The sequence below is a fragment of the Temnothorax nylanderi genome, unplaced genomic scaffold, assembly GCF_030848795.1.
Source record: "Temnothorax nylanderi isolate EJ_2023f unplaced genomic scaffold, tnyl_v1.0 TNYL_tig0031_pilon, whole genome shotgun sequence".
In the NCBI taxonomy this organism is placed as follows: Eukaryota; Metazoa; Arthropoda; class Insecta; order Hymenoptera; family Formicidae; genus Temnothorax; species Temnothorax nylanderi.
In genome coordinates this window covers 629,767-650,718 of record NW_027249093.1, presented here as the reverse complement: position 1 = coordinate 650,718, position 20,952 = coordinate 629,767, and the positions used below count along the sequence as shown (strand labels likewise).

At 38.1% G+C, this 20,952-nt stretch overlaps 5 protein-coding genes and 2 long non-coding RNA genes across 18 annotated transcripts in view; 4 read left to right on the top strand and 3 right to left on the bottom strand.

The window, feature by feature from the left end:
• The first annotated feature begins 15 nt into the window (after positions 1 to 15).
• On the top strand, positions 16 to 1,463 carry LOC139770618 (uncharacterized). The gene is made up of 2 exons (XM_071702682.1): positions 16 to 483; positions 726 to 1,463. Exons 1-2 carry the CDS (start codon positions 481 to 483, stop codon positions 1,224 to 1,226), a joined length of 504 nt encoding a protein of 167 aa, XP_071558783.1. The 5' UTR covers positions 16 to 480; the 3' UTR covers positions 1,227 to 1,463.
• On the bottom strand, positions 1,461 to 3,528 carry LOC139770617 (exosome complex component RRP43). The gene is made up of 7 exons (XM_071702681.1): positions 3,246 to 3,528; positions 3,015 to 3,051; positions 2,806 to 2,943; positions 2,294 to 2,588; positions 2,081 to 2,201; positions 1,900 to 2,006; positions 1,461 to 1,820 (listed from the first exon to the last, which is right to left on the bottom strand). Exons 1-7 carry the CDS (start codon positions 3,260 to 3,262, stop codon positions 1,687 to 1,689), a joined length of 849 nt encoding a protein of 282 aa, XP_071558782.1. The 5' UTR covers positions 3,263 to 3,528; the 3' UTR covers positions 1,461 to 1,686.
• A 409-nt stretch (positions 3,529 to 3,937) lies between these two features.
• On the top strand, positions 3,938 to 5,315 carry LOC139770620 (uncharacterized). Its single transcript, XR_011717794.1, has 2 exons — positions 3,938 to 4,603; positions 4,688 to 5,315. It is a non-coding gene; the product is annotated as an uncharacterized lncRNA (long non-coding RNA).
• Positions 5,316 to 5,708: 393 nt separating this feature from the next.
• Pak3 (p21 (RAC1) activated kinase 3) lies at positions 5,709 to 9,545 on the top strand. The gene has a single exon (XM_071702674.1). The coding sequence runs from the start codon at positions 5,939 to 5,941 to the stop codon at positions 7,526 to 7,528; it is 1,590 nt and encodes a 529-aa protein (XP_071558775.1). The 5' UTR covers positions 5,709 to 5,938; the 3' UTR covers positions 7,529 to 9,545.
• On the bottom strand, positions 9,510 to 13,482 carry LOC139770612 (dihydrolipoyllysine-residue acetyltransferase component of pyruvate dehydrogenase complex). The gene is made up of 11 exons (XM_071702673.1): positions 13,341 to 13,482; positions 12,705 to 12,886; positions 12,453 to 12,631; positions 12,138 to 12,312; positions 11,884 to 12,056; positions 11,643 to 11,794; positions 11,415 to 11,554; positions 11,176 to 11,352; positions 10,906 to 11,090; positions 10,706 to 10,806; positions 9,510 to 10,623 (listed from the first exon to the last, which is right to left on the bottom strand). Exons 1-11 carry the CDS (start codon positions 13,465 to 13,467, stop codon positions 10,448 to 10,450), a joined length of 1,767 nt encoding a protein of 588 aa, XP_071558774.1. The 5' UTR covers positions 13,468 to 13,482; the 3' UTR covers positions 9,510 to 10,447.
• Positions 13,483 to 13,573: 91 nt separating this feature from the next.
• Positions 13,574 to 14,848, top strand: LOC139770619 (uncharacterized). Its single transcript, XR_011717793.1, has 3 exons — positions 13,574 to 13,714; positions 13,997 to 14,137; positions 14,222 to 14,848. It is a non-coding gene; the product is annotated as an uncharacterized lncRNA (long non-coding RNA).
• A 1,970-nt stretch (positions 14,849 to 16,818) lies between these two features.
• The window catches only part of LOC139770608 (uncharacterized), a 131,226-nt gene continuing 127,092 nt past the window's right edge, over positions 16,819 to 20,952 (bottom strand). For 10 of the 12 annotated variants that reach the window (XM_071702664.1, XM_071702665.1, XM_071702666.1 and 7 more), the window contains 4 exons: positions 20,769 to 20,951; positions 20,442 to 20,544; positions 20,202 to 20,336; positions 16,819 to 19,366 (listed from right to left, as the gene is read on the bottom strand). In XM_071702664.1, coding sequence (XP_071558765.1) covers positions 19,254 to 19,366; positions 20,202 to 20,336; positions 20,442 to 20,544; positions 20,769 to 20,951 — 534 coding nt within the window. In that variant the 3' untranslated portion in view covers positions 16,819 to 19,253. Of the gene's footprint in view, positions 19,367 to 19,715; positions 19,791 to 20,201; positions 20,337 to 20,441; positions 20,545 to 20,768; position 20,952 lie in introns of all 12 variants that reach the window. The other 2 variants (XR_011717789.1, XM_071702657.1) reach the window with 2 other exon arrangements.

The window sequence follows — 20,952 nt, the reverse complement described above, 5'->3', positions numbered from 1 at the left end:
AAAAATACGAGCTAACCTGACCTAATGGTCACGTTTGAACAATAATCGTACGATTGATTATCGAACGTGATTCACGTGATTGTATATATATAAGTTGTATACGAGTCAGCTTCAAATGCTATAAGGCGTCGACAATTTGACGTTTCATCATTCATGTCGAATGTATTCAGTCCTGTGCCTTTCGGAATCGTTGTTTGCACGATTTACACGTGTCCGCCGAGTGCTCTGTTGTCGAAGGGTTTTTTCATTGTTTGCGTGAATCGACGTTGTCGGTTTCGAAAATAATAATGGCTACGTCGTATATCGATCAAACCAAGTCCTTCCCCCAATGACTAATGAAGGTAATATTTACAGGTGCGCGTCCGGTGGGACGACAGTCTCACGGCGACATCGGTACTAGAAGCAGCTCCCAATCCCATTATCACGGAAGACAGCTTACCGTTTCTATAAAGTTCGCCGAAGACAAATCGCAACTTGAACATGGTAATTAGTTTGATCTTGATCCAATAAACTTTTATCGCATTCCTTTTTAATTCTATGTAGTTAAGAATATTGTAAATCGCTAGCAATTTTGTCTATCTTTCTAAAATATTAAAAAATTACCTTTTACTTTGATACTTTGAAAAATTGTACAAGCCAAACAATGGTATTACACTTATACGTATGCACATTTGTTTATTTCGAGGGTAAAGCTTTCGTGACACAATCCTATTTTTCTTTTCCAGGCATCTACATCCAAGAAACAAAGCGGTGCCAAGAAGTATCCAATAAAACTTTTATTAACCGAGCAACAGAAGTCCGATATAAAAGAAGCCTTTGATCTATTTGATCCGGATGGCACTGGAAAAATCGCTTCCAAGGATCTTAAAATTGTCCTTAGAGCCCTAGGATTTGAGCCGACAGTTAAAGAGATACAGACCCTCGTGGCGGAAGTTGCTCCAGAACGCCCTACTGAGTTATCTTATGAAGAATTCGTGAAGGTAATGTCAATTAAAATGACAGACGAAGATGTCCAAAGCGATATAATAAGGGCGTTTCGTCTCTTCGATGACGATAAAACGGGGAAAATATCATTCAAAAATTTGAAAAGAGTTGCGATTGAATTGGGAGAAAATTTGAGCGATGAGGAACTATTTGATATGATTACTCAGGTAGACGAAGATGGCGATGGACAAATATCGCTGGAGGAATTTATAAAACTCTTTAAGAGTATGTCGTGTCCATAAACTGTAATGTTCGTAACTTAAACTTTGTATTAAGTTAAATTTACGTGTCTGTGTCAAACGTTAATGCAGAGACATAGCGCATTTTTTAATCAATATAATGTGAATATTGTATTTTTATATTCTGAATGAGACTGATATTTTAGCACAATTATCTTTTGGTACGTTTGATATCGTTCGTATTTGTGTATGTTAACGTTTCATAATGTGCAAAAATAAATAGCATTGTTCTATCACTAACATTTGATTCATTTTTTTTTATTGCACCTTCTTACTTATATTCCTAAACTTATCTTTCCACTTCTTTTCCTACGCAAATGAATCATGAACGGTTTAATTTCAAATTTATAAAATACAGCTAAAAAAATAGACTATATAGCTATCGATATCTTATTACATATTCCATTTTATGTGTCTAATGCGTAAAAGGTGTGAATACCATTTTACTTCTTGAAAAAAATATTCAAGTATTTATTTCCATATCGTTTACATTCAGCGTCGAGATAGCAGCGTCGATTACTGATCTGACCAACTTTGCTCTCATTTTCGCCATTTCCAGTCCTTTGGAAAGTAGATTCTGAGAGATTGAAATTCCACCTACATTAAATTTAAAATCATTATTATACGTGATGTATAACCCAATAAACACTGTATTTTACAAATATAAAATACGCACCAGGCTTATGTACATAGCAAATCTCTTCCTCATTGTCCATCACGATAGAAAACCTTCCTGATGACAAATCCTCCTCGTCATCTGTAGGATCAGCTACTAACAATTGGCTGCAAACAAAGAGTCGAGTTAGGAAAAGATGAGGTACATACGAAATATCTATTACAATAAACTTAAAACTGACTTCTCGAATACCGCAAACGATGTAGAAACTGGCGACGTTCTTACAGTAAACATCTTTCTATTTTTTGGGTGTACAACAATTACTCCCGTCTCCTTGTTGTAATTTACCTCAGGTAAGGCCACTGCAAGATAAATTCTCTCTTGAAATACAGAAGAGGAATTGGACGCGGATATTATCACGTGTTCTCGGACAATATGTACACGGGTGACTTACATGTTTTGAGAGCCGCAATTAATGCCCCGGTGCAAGCGTCTATGACCGATCCGTTGTAATTTAGGCACAGAATATCGCAGTACAAGACCCATACTAATTTACCTCTGCAGATACAGAGGTCTGTCAGGTCGAGTGCCGCTGAATTACTCAAAATGATATCTATCGATTTAGAGAGCACCTGCGCCTGTTCGCTCGGCGGGCCGGGACGAAACTTTGAGGAGCACAGAGGCGATAATTCCACATTTGGTACTACGTAGCCGTGATCCGGAGTATCTGCCTTTGGTGTTGCTAATTCCTGAAACAGTACAATACCGATTAATCGTCACTTTAGCAGTGAAATAAGTTAATTATATTTTCAGCTAAAATAAATAACAAAAATAAAGACAGCTAGGCCATTATAAAATATTGTATAAATTAACAAACAAAATATCAAACCCACATTAAAATACATGTACTTGAAAAGATATGAAAATGGATATAAACAAGCATAGAACATTGTGAGGCGCACTTACAGCTTTAATACCGCAAACCGCAGTTGTGTCACCCAATTTGAATATTGCTGAACTATCCGCTTGTACAATCGACGAGACATTTACGCTTACTGGCCGAAACGACAAGAATTTTCTGCCATCCGTCCGAATGTCCTGCTCCTGCAAGTGCCAAATTGTTATTAGAAAATTTTATAACACGCTTCTTCAGTCGGTATGTAGAAGATACTTACAAGGTGGTCGTGCAAGTATTTCACAGGATGGATTGTTCTGCAAATACAGTAAAGTGGATAACAAAGTACTACTCAAGATGAAATAAATGTTATAAATCCAATCTTTCAATTTTATAAGCTAATCATAGATATCTTCTCAGAAGACCTACTTCTCTTTTATCCATTTTCATAGAGAGAAGATTTTTATCATGCACTTTGCAATTTATTTAAAAAAAAAAATGGGATACACACTTGTATTGCAAAGCCATCTGTGTTAAAATTTTCAACACTTTGACTTGATTCAACAGCCTCCTCGTTAGTGCTGCTCCAAAAACGGCCAGGACGAACCACTTGTCGAATATTCCTCCTCGTTCGACAACTGTAGATCGCGGCTGGGGATCTCGATAAAAAAAAGAGACGGCGTGGTTAATAAAAAATGAAAAAAGGGATGATGTTTACACGCCGAGAACGTGCTTTAAATCGCTTCTTTCTTCTTTCCGGCTCGAAACGCATCTGAGGACTGAAGGAGAGGCTAAATCGACTGTGATTGGTCAATTTCTTAATCAACGGTTACGGCTATTATAAACCAACCCTAAGAATCGAGCAACGCGATTGGTCGAAATCTTACTGTTACGTTCTACGAAAAGTGTGTGTGTGTGTGTGTGTGTGTGTGCTGCTTTAAGCGGGGAGCACACACTTCTGCACAACGCATAATGCGTAAGCATAAGAAAATTGATTGGTCCATACACATATGCATAACGAAATAGACCAATCAGTTTTCTTATGCTTACGTATTATGCGTTATGCAAAAGTCTGTGTTCCCGGCTTAAGGGGATGCTGGCCGCATGGCCCGCATGGCGGGAGGTCGCGTGTGTATGTACATATGTACATATGTAGTCGCGGACAGAAAGGTTGTCCGAAAGGTTGTCCGACTTTGAAGGCTATAATACACAAAATGCATAGCGTAGCATAAGCATAGCACAAGACCGCTGGACCAATGAGCATCCAGCATAATGTCGCCATATTAATTTACGTAAGATGCTCATTGGTCCAACGGTCTTATGCTATGCTTATGCGTCGTTATGCATTTTGTGTGTGACGGCCTTCAGCCGTATTCATAGTATGAATACGGGTGTATAAGTCGGACAACCTTTCTGTCCACGAGTGTACGCCGTGCGAACCTTCAGTACCGACTATTCGCGCAACTTGATTGGTTAAGAGCGGCGCGAGCGTCAGCGTTACCACGTGGCTACGACCTTTCCGGTGCGATTCGCGGCTATAATAAGCTGCAAATAGCTTACAAAGCAAAGAACACATTGTATCGAACAAATCGTATCGGTTCCTATCGTTTTCTATCAGGATTTTTCTTATCGGGGTATACTTCGGAAAAATCTTTATTACGCGATATAGTGCCTGTTACACGTGCATATATATATAAATACAGATTACTTTCTTGTTTTCTTCATATTGATCTCTGACAACAGGCAGGAGCCAAAAAACGGAAGAAGAGAAGCACACCTTGTTTTTCCTTCAACATGTCTTACACTTGCAATAACTGTAAACGTCACGTGGATCCCATTTTCATCAAATACCATTGTACAGTTTGTGACGTATGTATTAGATTGCTTTGGAGAAAAATACTTTCGCCACTTTTCATGACTTTCATGCTTACTATAGTTGCGATTTTATTACAGGATTTCGATTTATGTGTAAATTGTAAAGATAAGGACGGTCATCTGCACCCGATGGAAAAACTTTGGCTTGGCTTTGCTTTGGTTAATGACTCATGGACAGATGCACAGAAAATACAGAAATGCTTACAAGCACAGCAAGTACTGATGCATACACAGGCGTGCAGAGATGCTAAGTGTCATCTACCCAAACCGATGTCATTGCATTGCCAGAAGATGAAGCGAATGCTGATGCATGCAAAGCGTTGCAGAATAAGAAGCTGTCCTCTATGTAAACAGGTGATTGCGTTGTGTTGTTACCATGCGAAACGCTGCCAAGAGACCAAGTGTTTCGTTCCATTCTGCTCCTCCATCAAGCACAAGATAAAGCAGCAACAATTGCAGCAACGATTACAACAATTGACGATCAACGATGATTCAGCGTCAACGTTGGATGTTGAATAAATATAACTTCATTTTTTCTGAAGATTTTTGTTTGCTGAAAATGAGCGTCAACGTAAAAAATGACGCCTTACGACCATGTAAAGATCATTTTAAAAATATCTTAAAGCCCAAATAAAGTCTATTTGTAACTATTTTTACTTAATATTGTATAATAAAATAATAATAAAGACCACAAATTTAACTATAATATGTATATCATCCACTTTCATATTTTTTCGAATACATGTATATATTATGTGAGCTTGATATTTTGTTTTTATAATTTATAGATTTATACAATCTTTTTAAATGATCTGCCTTAATTATTTTATTTATTTTGAGACATTTGTTATCAATATTCAAATTACGGAATACGTACGCTGCGCGAATAATCGATTCTCGCGACGCTAGAAATGGCCGCATTCAGGAAACACAACTGTTGAGTGAGCGGTCAGTGATTCTTTAATATGATTGGTTCTTACCTTTGGTTCTTCTCGTGTAAGAACCAATCATAATGAGCGCTCACTCAACAGTTGTGTTTCAACGCGGTCAATGTTGGTGACGCGCGCGACCGTCGCGCTGCGCGCTGCCAGCACTGACGACGTCCGCTCGGCGCGCTCGCCGCCGGTGTGTAATCGGTGTAATCGGTGTAATCGGGCGTGAGACTCGACGATATGATCGTTGTGTGGCGGACGAGGATCCGCGTTACGTTAGCATGAGTATCTGAGATCGCAGAGGTTTGCCCTATTGTCTTTTACTCTCTTTCTCCTCGAGAATTGCCTCGAGCTCGAGATTTCGCGGTCGCGAGATCGCACGCGCGCGCACGAGAGAATGAGCCTCAGCCTGACGAAGCTGTTCTCGAAGAAGAGGAGCGGTCACGCCGTCGACACCGTCGCCGCGGAGATCGGCCCGCCTACCAACGTCTCGCACGAGTTCCACGTGAGCAAGAATGCGGAGACCGGACAGCTGGAGGGCCTGCCGGACCCGTGGATACGCCTGCTCAACACGCAGATCTCCAAGTCGGAGCAGGACGAGCACCCGGACGCCGCGTTGCAGGCCATCAAGTTCTACAACTACTCGATCAAGCGCAAGCCGCAGGACCAGGAGGTATTCAAGCCGTTCGTCACGCAAGACCTGATCGAGGAGGAGTCGCAGGAGATCGACAACATCCTGACGAAGAAGTACCAGTCGGGCGGATCCGACGACGATCGCCTGACATCCGAGAGCTCGACGGACGAGCGGACGTCGTTGCCCGAGCTGCCGCCGAAGGTGAACAAGCCGCCAAAACCGCCGAAACCGCCGAAACCACCGAAGCCGCCGAAGCCGGCGCCGCGCAGGTGTCACGACAGGGTGGAGAAGACCCTCACCGAGATCCTGGAGGATCTGAACACGTATCGGATCAGCGACGGTGAGGACTATCCGCCGCGTGAGGAGGAGGAGGAGGAGGAAGAGGAGAACGTTGCGCCGAGTAGAATAGAGGAGAGTCCCATCCTGCGAAGGAAGACCGAGTGTACCGATGTGAGACTCAGTGACGAACAGGTATACGAGGAGCTCCGGGCTATCTGCCAGCGCGGGGATCCCAACTTGCGCTTCGAAAGAACTAAGGAGGTAGGCGCCGGTGCCTCCGGAACTGTGTTCATAGCCACCGATCTTCAATACGGTCAGAAAGTAGCCATTAAGGACATAGACTTGTCGAAGCAGCCAAAGAAAGAGTTGATATTAACAGAGATCAAGATTCTCAAGCAGTTTCAGCATCCGAATCTGGTCAATTTCCTCGACGCTTACCTGGTGGACGAGCATCTTTGGGTGGTGATGGAGCTGCTGGAGGGCGGGCCGCTCACCGACGTGGTCACCGAGACCGTGATGAAGGAGGTCCAGATCGCTGCCGTCTGCAGAGAGGTCCTCAAAGCGATAAGCTTCCTGCACACCAGGGGCATCATTCACCGAGACATCAAGTCGGACAATGTGCTGTTGGGGATGAACGGTGCAGTGAAGGTTACCGACTTTGGTTTTTGTGCGAATATCGACGGTGACGAGAAACGACAGACTATGGTCGGTACTCCGTACTGGATGGCGCCGGAAGTGGTAACGAGAAAGCAGTACGGCAAGAAAGTGGACATCTGGTCACTAGGTATAATGGCTATCGAGATGATAGAGGGAGAGCCGCCTTACATGAAGGAGACACCGTTGAGAGCGTTATACTTGATCGCTGCCATTGGTAAACCATCCATTCCGAGGTGGGACAGCCTCAGTCCGACGTTCCAGAACTTCTTAGAGAGATGCCTCGCCGTAGAAGTCGACGAGAGAGCGACCGCCGACGAGTTGCTCTCTCATCCATTCCTAGAACACTGTGCGGAATTATCTACTCTCACCCCGTTGATCCGTGCGGCGCAGAGAATTCTCCACAAAGTGTTTCACTAAATACTTTCAAAACAATTTTATACTGTAACATTCATGATACGCCGGTTTCACGACACTTCATTGCTGCTTAGGGATGAAAAGAAGATACTTCTGTAACTGAAAGCATCAAAAGAATTTCGTAATTATTACTGCGTATACACACATTCGATTTTAATATCTTAAACTTATTTGACTGCCCTCCGTCTTTATTCCACTGTGCTGGTTTACATATGTACGAAACCAAAGCGTAGTAATGACGCTTGATAGTCATTTTAAGATTTTATTCAAATCGTTGTTGAAAAAGAACCTAAATAGTTATTTTTATGCTACTTAATTATGTCAGGATTATTATTGTTGCAAGATGGTATCGTAGAAATTATTGGTGGAAATATTCAAGCAAATTTGTCAACTTTTAAAAGAAGCTATCTACTCTGTCACGTGCAATATGATCAATTAGGATTTTACTCAGGTATATTTCCGCTCAATGACTATGTAGATGGGCATTTTGCCAACTCAAGTTCAGTATTTACCGGAACAATAAAGTTTTAGCTGTAAATAATTGTGGACAGAATACATTTTTATATGCTGTTTTTGAAGAATGAGTGGAATACATACAATATTTTGAAATATTGTACTTTTAATACCAGTTATAAAACGATCATAATGCAGAATTCCATAATTATTCTTCTTAAAAACTGTACTTAGATCACTGTACAGAGGCATCAAGATACAAGAAAGACAATAACGGAATCAAGTATATAATCTCTGATAACAATGAGAGCCCATCAAATTTGAAGCTCTTAACTCTTTCCAAGAAAAATGAACTGGATAAGGCACATGATAATATAAATAATAAGATAAGTTATTTGACTAAGTTTTTTGAATTTATAACTTACAAAGCTTTTTGACACTTTATAACTTTTAACTTACAAGCTATTTGAATTCATAAAAAAAATTATACGTTGAAAAATTGTTATTAATCAGGTATGAAATATATTTAAAAAAAATTGTATTTTGTGCATAAAATTGAGTAACACTGTTCGCTATCGTGAAGCAATATGTTGAAATGTAATCGTTGCGAATTATATAACCACCGTACAATGCATTTTTATGAAATCACCAAGATGCACACGCACACACGGTTTTGTAAGACTTTTATTCCTACTTTTATAAAACGTATACCTTTTTGGAAACTTTTTGTATTTCCTAAGAGCGCGATATTGCTCAAACATAATATTCGTATAGGTATATATTTTAAATAACCGATATATGTATATAAACTGATATGATCAATAGTGTTTATAATGCGATGAATAAATGCGTGTAATACGATTAAATTACTGTAAAAAATGAATATCTAGATATTTAAGATAATTCAAGTAATATCAAGTATATATATAAAATCACGACTGTGATAAATGAAAGTTATATTAATATTTCTATAGAATATAATTTATGTGTTTTACCATACATATTATACTATATTAAATTACTGGAAACATCAAAAGTTGTGACAATAGTTCGAAGTATATAATTATTATATATTATAATATAAGCAGGACAAGTGTTATGTTTCAATCAGATAACATATTAACATATGTGCCGATAAACAAATGTATTTAAACAGTATTGTAATCGTTTGCACGATTTGAAACAAAAAATGCATTATTATTCGTATATTCTATTAATTTTGATAAGATATATTCAGAGTTTTCGAAAAAATCATTAAAATTTAAAAAAATGCGTAAGACGCATATCGTATGATATTCTAATAGTTGTGCCTCATTAAATAAATGTATAAGATTCTAATTATAATAATAATTAATAATAGGCACAAAAATATTATCATGCAATAATAACGTGCGAAGTTATGATTATAGTGAAAATCAAATGTGAGATGCTGTAATGTGACTTCGAGAATTATATGTATTATTTTGTTTTCTGTATATTTAGATTGGATAGAGGAGAAAAATGGACACTAATACATCCGTAAGACATCACGTATTTTAGACAATAAATATTTTATTCAGAAGATAAATTCTTCATTAAAACTATATCCCAATAATCCTATTTAAATTATAAGATTATATACAAGTGAGTCATTTATTTATACATTTCCAATTAATAAATTAATCGGAAGTAAACCGTATGTTTTATTCCACGAGTTTCTAAATATGCGAAAATTAATATCTTTAAATATTTATAGTAATATGATACAATGAAGACATTTATACGTCGTAACTTTGACTCAGAAGATCATGTATACATCGTGTATATGGTTCCCATATCACAGGGCCAATAATTTGCAGATATTTACAAAAGTAGACTAAATATGAACGTTCTAATTATTTACAAGATTAAATACAATAATGGACACTTACTCTCTGTCAATCTTTTTGTGTGGATATTAATCCATAATTAAAAATTTTTTTAATAATTTAAAAATTATACTGAAATTAAAGAATCTATTGAGAATCATAAATTAACATTTAACATTTGGTTTCACTCAATGTTATCATTAATTAATTTACGAAAGTGAGAATATGTCCATAATATTGCTTGTTTTAAATATCATTTTGGCAGTATGAACATATAAACTATTTCCTTTGGTCAAAGTTTCTAATAACGAACGGCGTTATTTGTAAAACGTATTCATATAAATATATAAGTCGTGCTTTCTATATTTGCTTATATATGGCACAAAAAATAGGATTAATATTAATCAATTCTTCCGTTTATTTCAAAAACAGCCAAACAACAATTATGCATTATATACAATTATATTGGTTAATATTGAGCATTTTTCTACTTAAATTCTATTTTTTAAAAAGCATAGTAACATAGTTACAAAAACAATGATATTTAACTCTCTTGATGCAAGAAAACGAGCTGTTTTTGCAATAAACGCTTTGAACGAGATGAATATTCTATTACGGGCGATTAATACGCATCGCGTTTGTACCTCAGTGCCTGCATTCTGCCAGCTGCGAGAAAAGCTGGATCCTCCAGCATTGCTCTTAGAATAGCCAAGAATTCGGCTGCTTGATCCTCGTCGATCGCTCGTCTGTCGTACGATAGCGTTGTCGCCATTTTGGATACTTTCATTAACGAGGAATCTGCAAGACGTTACAAAAGTACTATTAGTTACAGTCAGAAATCAGTTTGGGATCATTTACAAAATCTTTCACAAAATATTACCCAGCTCTTCTCGTCCCGAACCTACAGCTAGTACAGCAGTTTGTGGAGGATTTATAATGGCAGAAAACTTCTTGATACCAAACATTCCCAAATTCGAAATTCTGCATAGTAAAATTGCATATGTACACTGTACAGTCGTGGACTAAAAGGTTGTCCGGTTTATACGCGCGCGCATATACTTTTTAGTTATGAAGACTTACGTGAATGTTCCGCCTTGAAACTCGTGTGGTTTAAGCTTCCCATTTTTCGCCTTTTCAGCCAATTCTCGAATATTTTTAGAAATATCTGATAAGCTCTTAGTAGCAGTGTCGAATACTATTGGAGTAATCAGACCTGTTTTTGTCGCGACTGCCACAGACACATCCACCTTTGGAACTCGAACGATCTAACGCCAGTCGATTGTTAATATTATAATTGAATCGCGTATCCTAACGCAATTATATCATAATATTAAAACTAATCATACTAACCTGTCCATTTTGATACAACGTGTTTATATCAGGACACTCGACGAGCGCGTGAGCGACGGCCTTGACGACAAAGTCGTTAATTGATACACTTATATCCTCCGTTTTTAGCTTTCCGCGGAGCTCCACTAACTTGTCGATATTTATATCCACAACTGCGTAAGAATGTGGTATAGTTCTCTGAGAAAGAAAAATTATTTTAATTAAATTAAACAAATAATAAAAAATCTGTCGTAACGTACCTTTGACTCTCCGAGTCGTTTGGCGATAACGGCACGAATGTTGGATACTTCGATGTCTTCGTATGGAGACGGTCGGCCAACCGGGACAGATGTTTCTTCTGGACTGGGAGAACGTGCCTTAGCAGTCCCTGGAGCCGGTGCTGCAAAGAGATAATCGTTAAATAAATATATTAAATATTACAGAGCTACCCTAGGAGAGACAATATTATTATAGTATATCGCATTTACCGGATTTAGGCGTAACTTTTTGAACGTTGTGCGCCTGAATATATGCCAGAACGTCGCTTTTCAATAAACGGTTTGGCCGTCCAGTGCCTTTGATTGACCCAGAGCTCAGATTATATTCCTCCAGCAATCTTTTCACTGCCAAACCATACACTCTATGCGGAACATATTTAATATTTAATGGAATACGTTCATTTAGAAATAATGAATAATTATATAAATTATTAAAAAGATGAATACACACTGCCCACTTGATGGCGGTTTGGCATCAGCTGGTACAGCCGGTTGAGCAGAACTCGGTGCTGCAGATGGTGCTGGTTTAGCTGACGTCGGGGCAACAGCCTGTTTCCAATCCATTCCTTTCTCAACTATAACAGCTATCAACTGTCCCACTTCTACTTGAGAACCTTCTGGAACCTAATAAATGACAATATTAAGCTAAGGAAGAAACGTAATTTGCTCCATGCAGAATTTTGTCGTTAATAATTAAATACGTACAAGAATTTTTGCGAGTACGCCTTCCTCATCCATTTCGAAGCTCATGACGGCTTTATCCGTCTGTATGTCGGCCAACGAGTCACCCGGCTCTATTTCATCACCTTCTTTCTTCAGCCACTTCATGATCGTACCTGTTGTCATGGTTGGCGATAGGGCAGGCATCGCAATGTTTTGCCTGGAAATTAGATCAATTATTTCCAAACGGTTTCTGAAAACGTGGCTTTCCAAGCGTGTGAATATATAAGCATCATTTCCGCTTTATTTTTATTAATTGAAAGCAAAGTATGACCTAATGTGCTTATTAAAGGATCATACTGGCCGGGTGGTGGTTCCGCTGACGTAACAGGAGGGCTCGGCTCAGCGGTGGACGGTGCTGCTGAAGGAGCTTGTGCCGAAGAACTGTCTGGCATTTCTACTGTTTTCCAATCTTCATCAGCCTCAACAGTAAGAGCTATCAGAGTTCCAACTTTAATATCTTTTGTTCCTTCAGGTACCTGATCAATTATAATTCGTACGTAATACGTAGACACGATTTGATTGATTTGTTCGCTACATTTAGCTACTTACAATTATCTTTGCCATCACACCTTCGTCGTCAAATTCCATCGTGACAATGGCTTTGTCAGTCTGAATATCCGCAATAGCGTCACCGGGAGAGATCGTGTCGCCTTCCTTCTTGAACCACTTTACTATGGTGCCGCTTTCCATAGTGGGCGATAAAGACGGCATCAACAATTCCTTTCCCGTCACTGAAAGCAAATCGTCACCTCATTCAACATCCTTCGCTTCATGAATTAAAAGCTCAACTATCATAAATTTGCAATACATTTAAATATTGCAATCAAGTAAACTGTTTCAAGACGAACATTTTCTTTCCAGCAAAATAAGATTTAAGAAAATCGCTGGGAAAGGAAACGAATTTATACTGAAAAACACGTTGACCGACAGGTATCACGTGAAAATGAAAAAATCGGTTGCATAACCAGGACACGGAAACTCGTTTAACGAGCCCAACAAAAGGTTAAATTTACGTTCCAGGATCTTTAGGTCCGTTTTTCACGCTTCCGTTAAATATTCGCATCGAGATAGCTTCGTCTCTCGCGGATATTTCCATCGAAATTTGGTTCTCCTCCGAGAGGGTAACCTCCAAATCGACGGACGTCGCGAAGGAAAAAAATCGCGGTTTTTGAATAAACGTCGTACCGTCGAGGATACTGCTGGTGCGAAAGCATAATCGTTGACACTTTAAGGGCACGGGGGTACGCGGCGCGACGTGATTAGCGTACTTCAGTGACAGGAGCACGAGCCTGGACCTTATCATGAGCGCCATTTTTCACGTCAGGCCACCAAGTGTGTCGTGAATGGTGAATGTCGTGATCGTCGTGGTGATGTTGGATGCTGCCTGCGACCGTGACCGGCGTGACCTCAAACTAAAGGCTGATTTATAGAGGCCGACCTAACCTAAACTGTATAATTACCAAAAAAAGTCGTGATTTTACGATAGATCACGAAACGTTTTCTGTTGCAACTTTACGATAAGATACATTTTGAATCATACGTGTCATACATAAAGAAAGGTACAGTTTATATGTCGAATTACTTTTATGTCAAGACATAATTTTAATTCATTTTTATTATGTCATGAGATAATATTAATGTATTTTTATTATGTCGTAACATATAATAATAATTGCAGAAATATAAATTATGTAAACTATCATAGTAATTCAGTAAATTAAAATTATGCTACAACATAATAAAAATTCACAAATTAAAATTATGTCATGGTTAATAGAATTTCAGTGAATAAAAAATACAGATTACTTTCTCGTTTTCTTCATATTGATCTCTGACAACAGGCAGGAGCCAAAAAACGGAAGAAGAGAAGCACACCTTGTTTTTCCTTCAACATGTCTTACACTTGCAATAACTGTAAACGTCACGTGGATCCCACCCAGACAGCACATATTGTCATCAGATACCATTGTACAGTTTGTGACGTATGTATTAGATTGCTTTGGAGAAAAATACTTTCGCCACATTTCATGACTTTCATGCTTACTGTAATTGCGATTTTATTACAGGATTTCGATTTATGTGCAAATTGTAAAGATAAGGACGGTCATCCGCACCCGATGGAAAAACTTGGCTTTGCTTTGGATAAATTTGCATTGACAAATGCACAGAACCTCTTACACATAGTGTGCACGCATGCACAGGCGTGCAGAGATGCTAAGTGTCATCTACCCGCACCGATGTCATTGCGTTGCCAGGCGATGAAGCGAGTGCAGATGCATGCAAAGCGTTGCAGAATAAGAAGGAACGTTGACAACTGTTCTATATGTAAACAGCTGATTGAGTTGTGTTCTAACCATGCGAAACGCTGCCAAGAGACCAAGTGTTCCATTTTTCCATTATTCTGCTCCCCCGTCAAGCACAAGATAAAGCAGCAACAATTGCAGCAACGATTACAACAATTGACGATCAACGATGATTCAGCGTCAGCGTTGGATGTTGAATAAATATAACTTCATTTTTTCTGAAGATTTTTGTTTGCTGAAAATGAGGGTCAACGTAAAAAATGACGCCTTACGACCATGTAAAGACGTCATTTTAAAAATATCTTAAAGCCCAAATAAAGTCTATTTGTAACTATTTTTACTTAATATTGTATAATAAAATAATAATAAAGACCACAAATTTAACTATAATATGTTTAATTGTTTCGCAACTTTATGATTGAAGCAATGAATTTATGGTATAAGTTGATGCAGTTGCGTATGATTAGTGGTTTAAACGCACTTTAGTTTTATTACATTTGATATAGAGCTTATGCGGATGAATTTATAATACTTTGTAGACATTATGTAATAGTATCATTTGCTAATAAAGTACTTAAATTATAATTATAATTATAATCGTTGCTAGAGTTTGAATAAAAGACATGAAATAATGACGTCTCTTTGTAATAAAAAACTTTATCGAAACAGTAATTATTACTATAGAATAAAAATTGTATTTCTATTAAATCTGCAAAATTTAGTATTGTTCATAACTTTTATTTTTTTAATCTTATACGTTAGATATTTTCTTGTATATATATATATATATTTTTTATGTTTCAAAATTATTTTAATTATAAGAGGATTTAATCTTAGTATATTTATTATCAAATGCACTCTTTTATTGAATTCCTTTAGTCATTTGAATCGATTATTCCTAACTGTTATCAAAAATGTCAAGAGAGATAGTCATCTAATATTGTAAACATCTCTTGCAACGTTATGTATTTTTCCGTATTAAATTGTGCAATCAAAATATTAACTTCTCTAAGTTAAGAGATCTACTTGAAATTAACTAAATTGAATTAACTAAATAGAAATAACTAAAATCTATAACTAAATTCTTATTATATCATTTTTATGATTTGTTTAATATTAATTGTTATTATTTAGTTTTTCTGCAGAAAGTTTGATTTTCAATCGTTCTTAACTCTAGGTCTCTATGTTCCTCGAAGTTCATTATCGACAATGAAAAATGTGTAGTTCAAAATTTGTAAGGGACATCTTTTATATTGATATAATCTTCCAATATATAATAATAAAATGTATTATACAAAGTATTTGAGGCTGTTCGCGCGGAACTCAAGAGCAACGTCGATCTATATATATATATATATACCGGAAGCGCAATGGCAGGAGAAGGTCAGTGCCTGTAACGCTGCGAAACACGAAATCTGCGAGATCTTGAAAACTGATGTAAAAGACGTGAATTTTTTGAATAAAGTCAAGAGCGATTTAGAAAAACGTAGGAAGAAACGTACGAGAGAACGGTTCAGAAGGAAAGAATGGAGAAGGGAGAAGTCGATGAAGGAAGAGAGAAGAGCGAGATTGCACGCGGAGGCTGACACGTGGATTCGAAAGGAGCAGGCGGTAGTCGAGCGGGAGAAACAAGAGGAGAAGCTGCGCAAGGATGCAGATATGGTTTTATCCGACGTGCGAAGCAAGAGAAACGATGCACGAAAATATCTGGGAATTTTGCAAGAACTACAGAACTTGTGTGTGTGCGAAAGATCAAGGCGAACATCGCTCGAGCGAGGGGCGAAAAATTGTCCTCGGCAGCTGAGGGAAACAATCAATGATACTATCGGTAGTGTTTTATTATACTATAAATCATTATTTTTAATAAGCTGCTCAAAACGCAAGACGAAAAGTAGGCATTGTAATAATGCAAACGTAATAATGGAGTAATTTCAATAATAAGAAATAAAATAAATATGAAATGCGATTAATAACAAAATATTTAATAACAAGATTTAGAATTGCGTTAACTTTTTCATGCAAATATGATGTAAATTATAATGTATTATTTTATTTTTAATGACAAATGTATGTTACGACGGTCTTGTCCTCTGCCTGCAATTTAATATTAACATATTTAATTTGATATATCAATTTTTATAAATCGCTTAATTTAATAAATAATAAATTAAATTGATTAAATAAGTGTAGATAATTGAAACAACTAATTCGATATGTATTTTATCTTAGATGTTTAACAGAAATATCTTATCAATCTTCAAGCTAGATAGAAGATTGATTATTTAAATTTAAATCTATATTGTTATACTTGACTAATTAAATTTTGGATTACGAGGAGGATAAAAAAACGACTCCGCCGCTTTTGCTCGCCGTACGATTTTTATTTCATTCGTTATAACAATAACAGTTGTTCTGTCCCGTGGTAATTCGCATAGTGTGTGTGTCTCGTCTATTATAATATTCCGCGACATATCCCTCGCACATTCCGTGGACGTCGCGTCGTTTATTCGACTCGTCGAATTACGAATTACGAGACCGGATAGTGACCGGACTTTTGGCGCGCGGCGTTTGAGTTTGGCGGCGATCGTCGAAGCGCGTATCGCGATTGTCGATACTATCGACGAGCGCGCGCCTGCGATTCTCGAAGTTGACACCGGCATGAGTCGGATGGCGGCAGGCGGACTTTTGCAAGTGGTAGCCCCCGGTGTCCCTCCGAATTCGCCGACCGGGTGCGGCCGTGCCGTTTTTGCATCGTGCGCGATTATGTACAGGAGAATAAACGTCGTGAGTACAGTGCCTATACAGTGACGCGCGCGGGTGTATACGTGTGTGCGCGCGCGCGAGCGCGGATTATATCGTTATAAAAAACTTATTGCTAAGAGCTCCGGGAGTTAGTGGGAGTGTGTGTCTCAAGTTGGAGGACGCGTAAGGGAGCCCGGTTACGAATCGTCCCTCCAGCCGATCCCGGGTGGAATCTCGCGGTCGCCGAGTCCGAGGGTGAGTCTATAATTTCCAAGATTATTAAATTCTACGTTGGCTCTTAAATAGATTCTGCCGGCCGACACGGTTCTTTTTGGAGCAGTAAAATATATATACATTGAAATTATATTATAATTTTTCAATAAGTATCTAATATTATAATATAAATATATATATTGATATATATATTATAATGTTATTTACATATATATTACAATATTATTTACACAGTATATATAATATATATTTCTTGTATAAATAATATTATATATTATATGTATACTGAATATGAATTTTAAATAGACTCTGCCGACCAAACATGATTCTTTTTAAACCAGTAAAATATATATACATAAAAATTATATGTAATGTTTCAATATATATAATATTTTAATGTATAGGTACTGAATATGAATTTTATATATGTATGTATTTATAAGACTGTGTCCAAAATTGCACCTCGACACGCCGGAGGGATACAGTAACAATACCGAATAACGAAATAATATCTCGATATTGAGCTCGACTTGAAGTATCGACAAAAAATCAAGCCGAACTAAATTTAACGCAAGATATTCATCGCTACACGATCGTTTCCTCGCGCTTTTATAATAACGCTCCAGCGACATCCCGCATCGATCGCTACGGCGATTCTTTTAATTGACGATCGTTCAATCGCTTCGTGATAGGAATTTGGCACTCTTCCCTCATGACCGTGTGTGTGAGAGACAACTGCTCTAAACATTAAAACGCCATACTACAATGGCCCGTGAAAAATCGTGTATATAACGCTAATAGCAACGGGCGCTTCAGAAGCGTATGTATCGTGCGTACCTTACAATCTAGTTTTACACGGTATAATCCTCGCGAACTCGCTCTCGCCAAGTTCGACGAACGAAATCATATGCAGGCTCGATATTTTAGCGCAAGTATTTTTCGTAAAACAACCGTAACACTTTTCTCCTCCGATCTCGACGCGTTGTACAACCGTATGTCGCGTTTTGTCCTCGTTAAAATGACGAGCCTGCCGTGCCGATAAAAATCTAAATGGTACCACCTCGCTCGGATTTCGGTAAGGGGTCGCGGCAAGTTTCGCGTCGCTCGCCTGTGGCTCGACGTATATAAAAGTTCGCCTCGCTCGAAAATGATTGTACGTAAAACGGGAAAAGGTACGTAACGGTATATATCCAAATCAGTTTCTCAGTCGGGAGGTTTCGCGGTCTCCTGTGCTTGTATACAAATACGCGTACGATTTGAAAACTTTCGAAAAAAAAACTCTCGAAGAGACGCGGTAAAAGGTTCTTCCAAAGCCCCGGATTATATCGCCCGGAAGCGTGCGTTGGGGTTCGTCGCGCGGACGAGTTTCGGCGTCCGCCGGGATTTTCAACGCTCGCTGGACGCCGGGGTTAGTAAAAAATGACGATAAGTCTCGCGATAACGCGCGATTTAATTGGAAAAAGATGAGCTCGCGGTCCTGACGAACGTTCGTTGACGGTCCTTTCTATCGCGCAGCCTCGCGCCGCCTGCGCTTCCCTCATACGCTTCTTCGTACCTGCGTACGTTACGAGCTCCTATCAAGTTAACAAATAATGACAGCTACTTATTATCATGTTATTTAGTCGATGATTATGTACAATGCAATCAGTGCGAGAATAAAAAGCACTCTTTCTCAGTACTCCGCGCGAATTTCCGCGCGTTTCTTAACTAGTCGTCGGGGGAAAAAAATTTCTCCCGTTCTTCTCTTCCTTGTTGTCCTTTCTTGTTCTTCGTATTGGCAGTAGTGTTTGTGCTTCTGTTTGTGCCTCTGGGATGACGCTTAGGAGTAGAAGTTCTCTCGCTGCTGATAAAGTGGTAAAGGAGCCACGGGCGAGAGGTCCTCATCGTCTAAGCTCGACTCAGTTTTCAGAGGAAGCGTCGCTAGAGCTTTCACTGCGATAAAGCAATCGTAGATTAGAAATTAATTAATTATATTAATGTAAATATTAATATTAATATAATAGAAATATAATATATAATAATAAATACAATATTAATATTAATATTGCAAATCAATACGTTTATTGAAAGTGAGATCTCATTATCTTCTTTTATTATTTAATATCTTTTTATTTCTTACCATTTGTGTCTCGACTATCCCTATTATTTGTCGTTTGCGATAGTTATCCTATTTCAATAAACGTATGCCGACAGAAGTAATGCAATTGTATCTGCTTAGCTTGATCGGAGGGGAAAAATATAGCAGAAAGAAAGACGAAAAAAAAAAGATGAAAAAACAAACCTGAAAATGATAATGTGACGTGCGTGTCCTATAGGGAGGGATGGAGTAAGCATGTCGATCAGTGTGCCTGGTTACCTACACACAAGCACAAAACAATCCAAACAACAATCCAAATTCCCTAAAGACGAAACTAATATTCGCCGTCTTGAACAAAAGCCGTTAATAAAATCGTAAAAAAGTAGCATGTATAACTAATGCATGCGTGTCCGCATTTGTGAAAAGATTACGAAATATGCGCAATATAAACTGTAAATCCGCTCAAATCGAATAAACGTTGAAACGTTAGAACGTCGCCTCTGTAAGCGGTAAGAGAAATAAAAATCATCGTACTAGCTATATCGAAAACTAATCGTTGCATCGAACGTGGTAAAAAAAATTTTTTTTTGCTTTCTGGAAGCTAAACGAAAACGAGCATGCTGCCATAGCTGTTACGTATAAACGATTACAAATCATGCATCGTGTTTGAAATATATTATCGACACGTACCCGCTACCATCTTACTTTTCTCCATCACTTGCTTCGCCAATATCTGATTAAGCTGAAGAATGTGTTCCCTCTGCCGCTTTTCTTCCACTACCTTGCGCTTCAAGGTGTCTGATTTTTCTACGTTAGAATCATCGTCTGAAATCACATGTATATTTATAAAAATATTCTTGTTATAACCATTATCATATACACAGACAATTGTTAGGCAATTGAGAGGAAGGGGAAATATATATCGCGTACCACCTCCTTCCGGCGCGGTCACGGTTGTTTCCGAAAGCATTTTCCTAATCGCTTCCGCCTTCTTTAAACGTTGCTCCTGTTCTTCCGCTGTTAGCTCCGGCGTCTGGAAAATTAAAAACATAGATATAACACAGAGCTTAATTTAATTTAATTTAATTCATATACTCATGTCGCAGAAGAATTATATAAATAATATAATTAAATATTATCTCGTAATATATATTCTCAACAATGTAGTCTCCCGATTTTTAGTTGTCACATCAAAAGTACTGACTAAATTGATTTTTGTGAAATTTAAAGAGATTAACGAGTACAAGTTGCAAGTACCTGCTCAGGAATATATCGCTCGGGAATGACAATCTTATTAGGCGTGCCTAACAGCTGGTCTATGGTGCTCTCGTTATACTTCAACTCCTTGTGACTCAACGTCGATCGCACCACATCCGGGGCGTTTATCCTGGGTCTGAGCGCTCTTTCCATGTCCAGATCGTCCCTGGCTCTACCCATACCC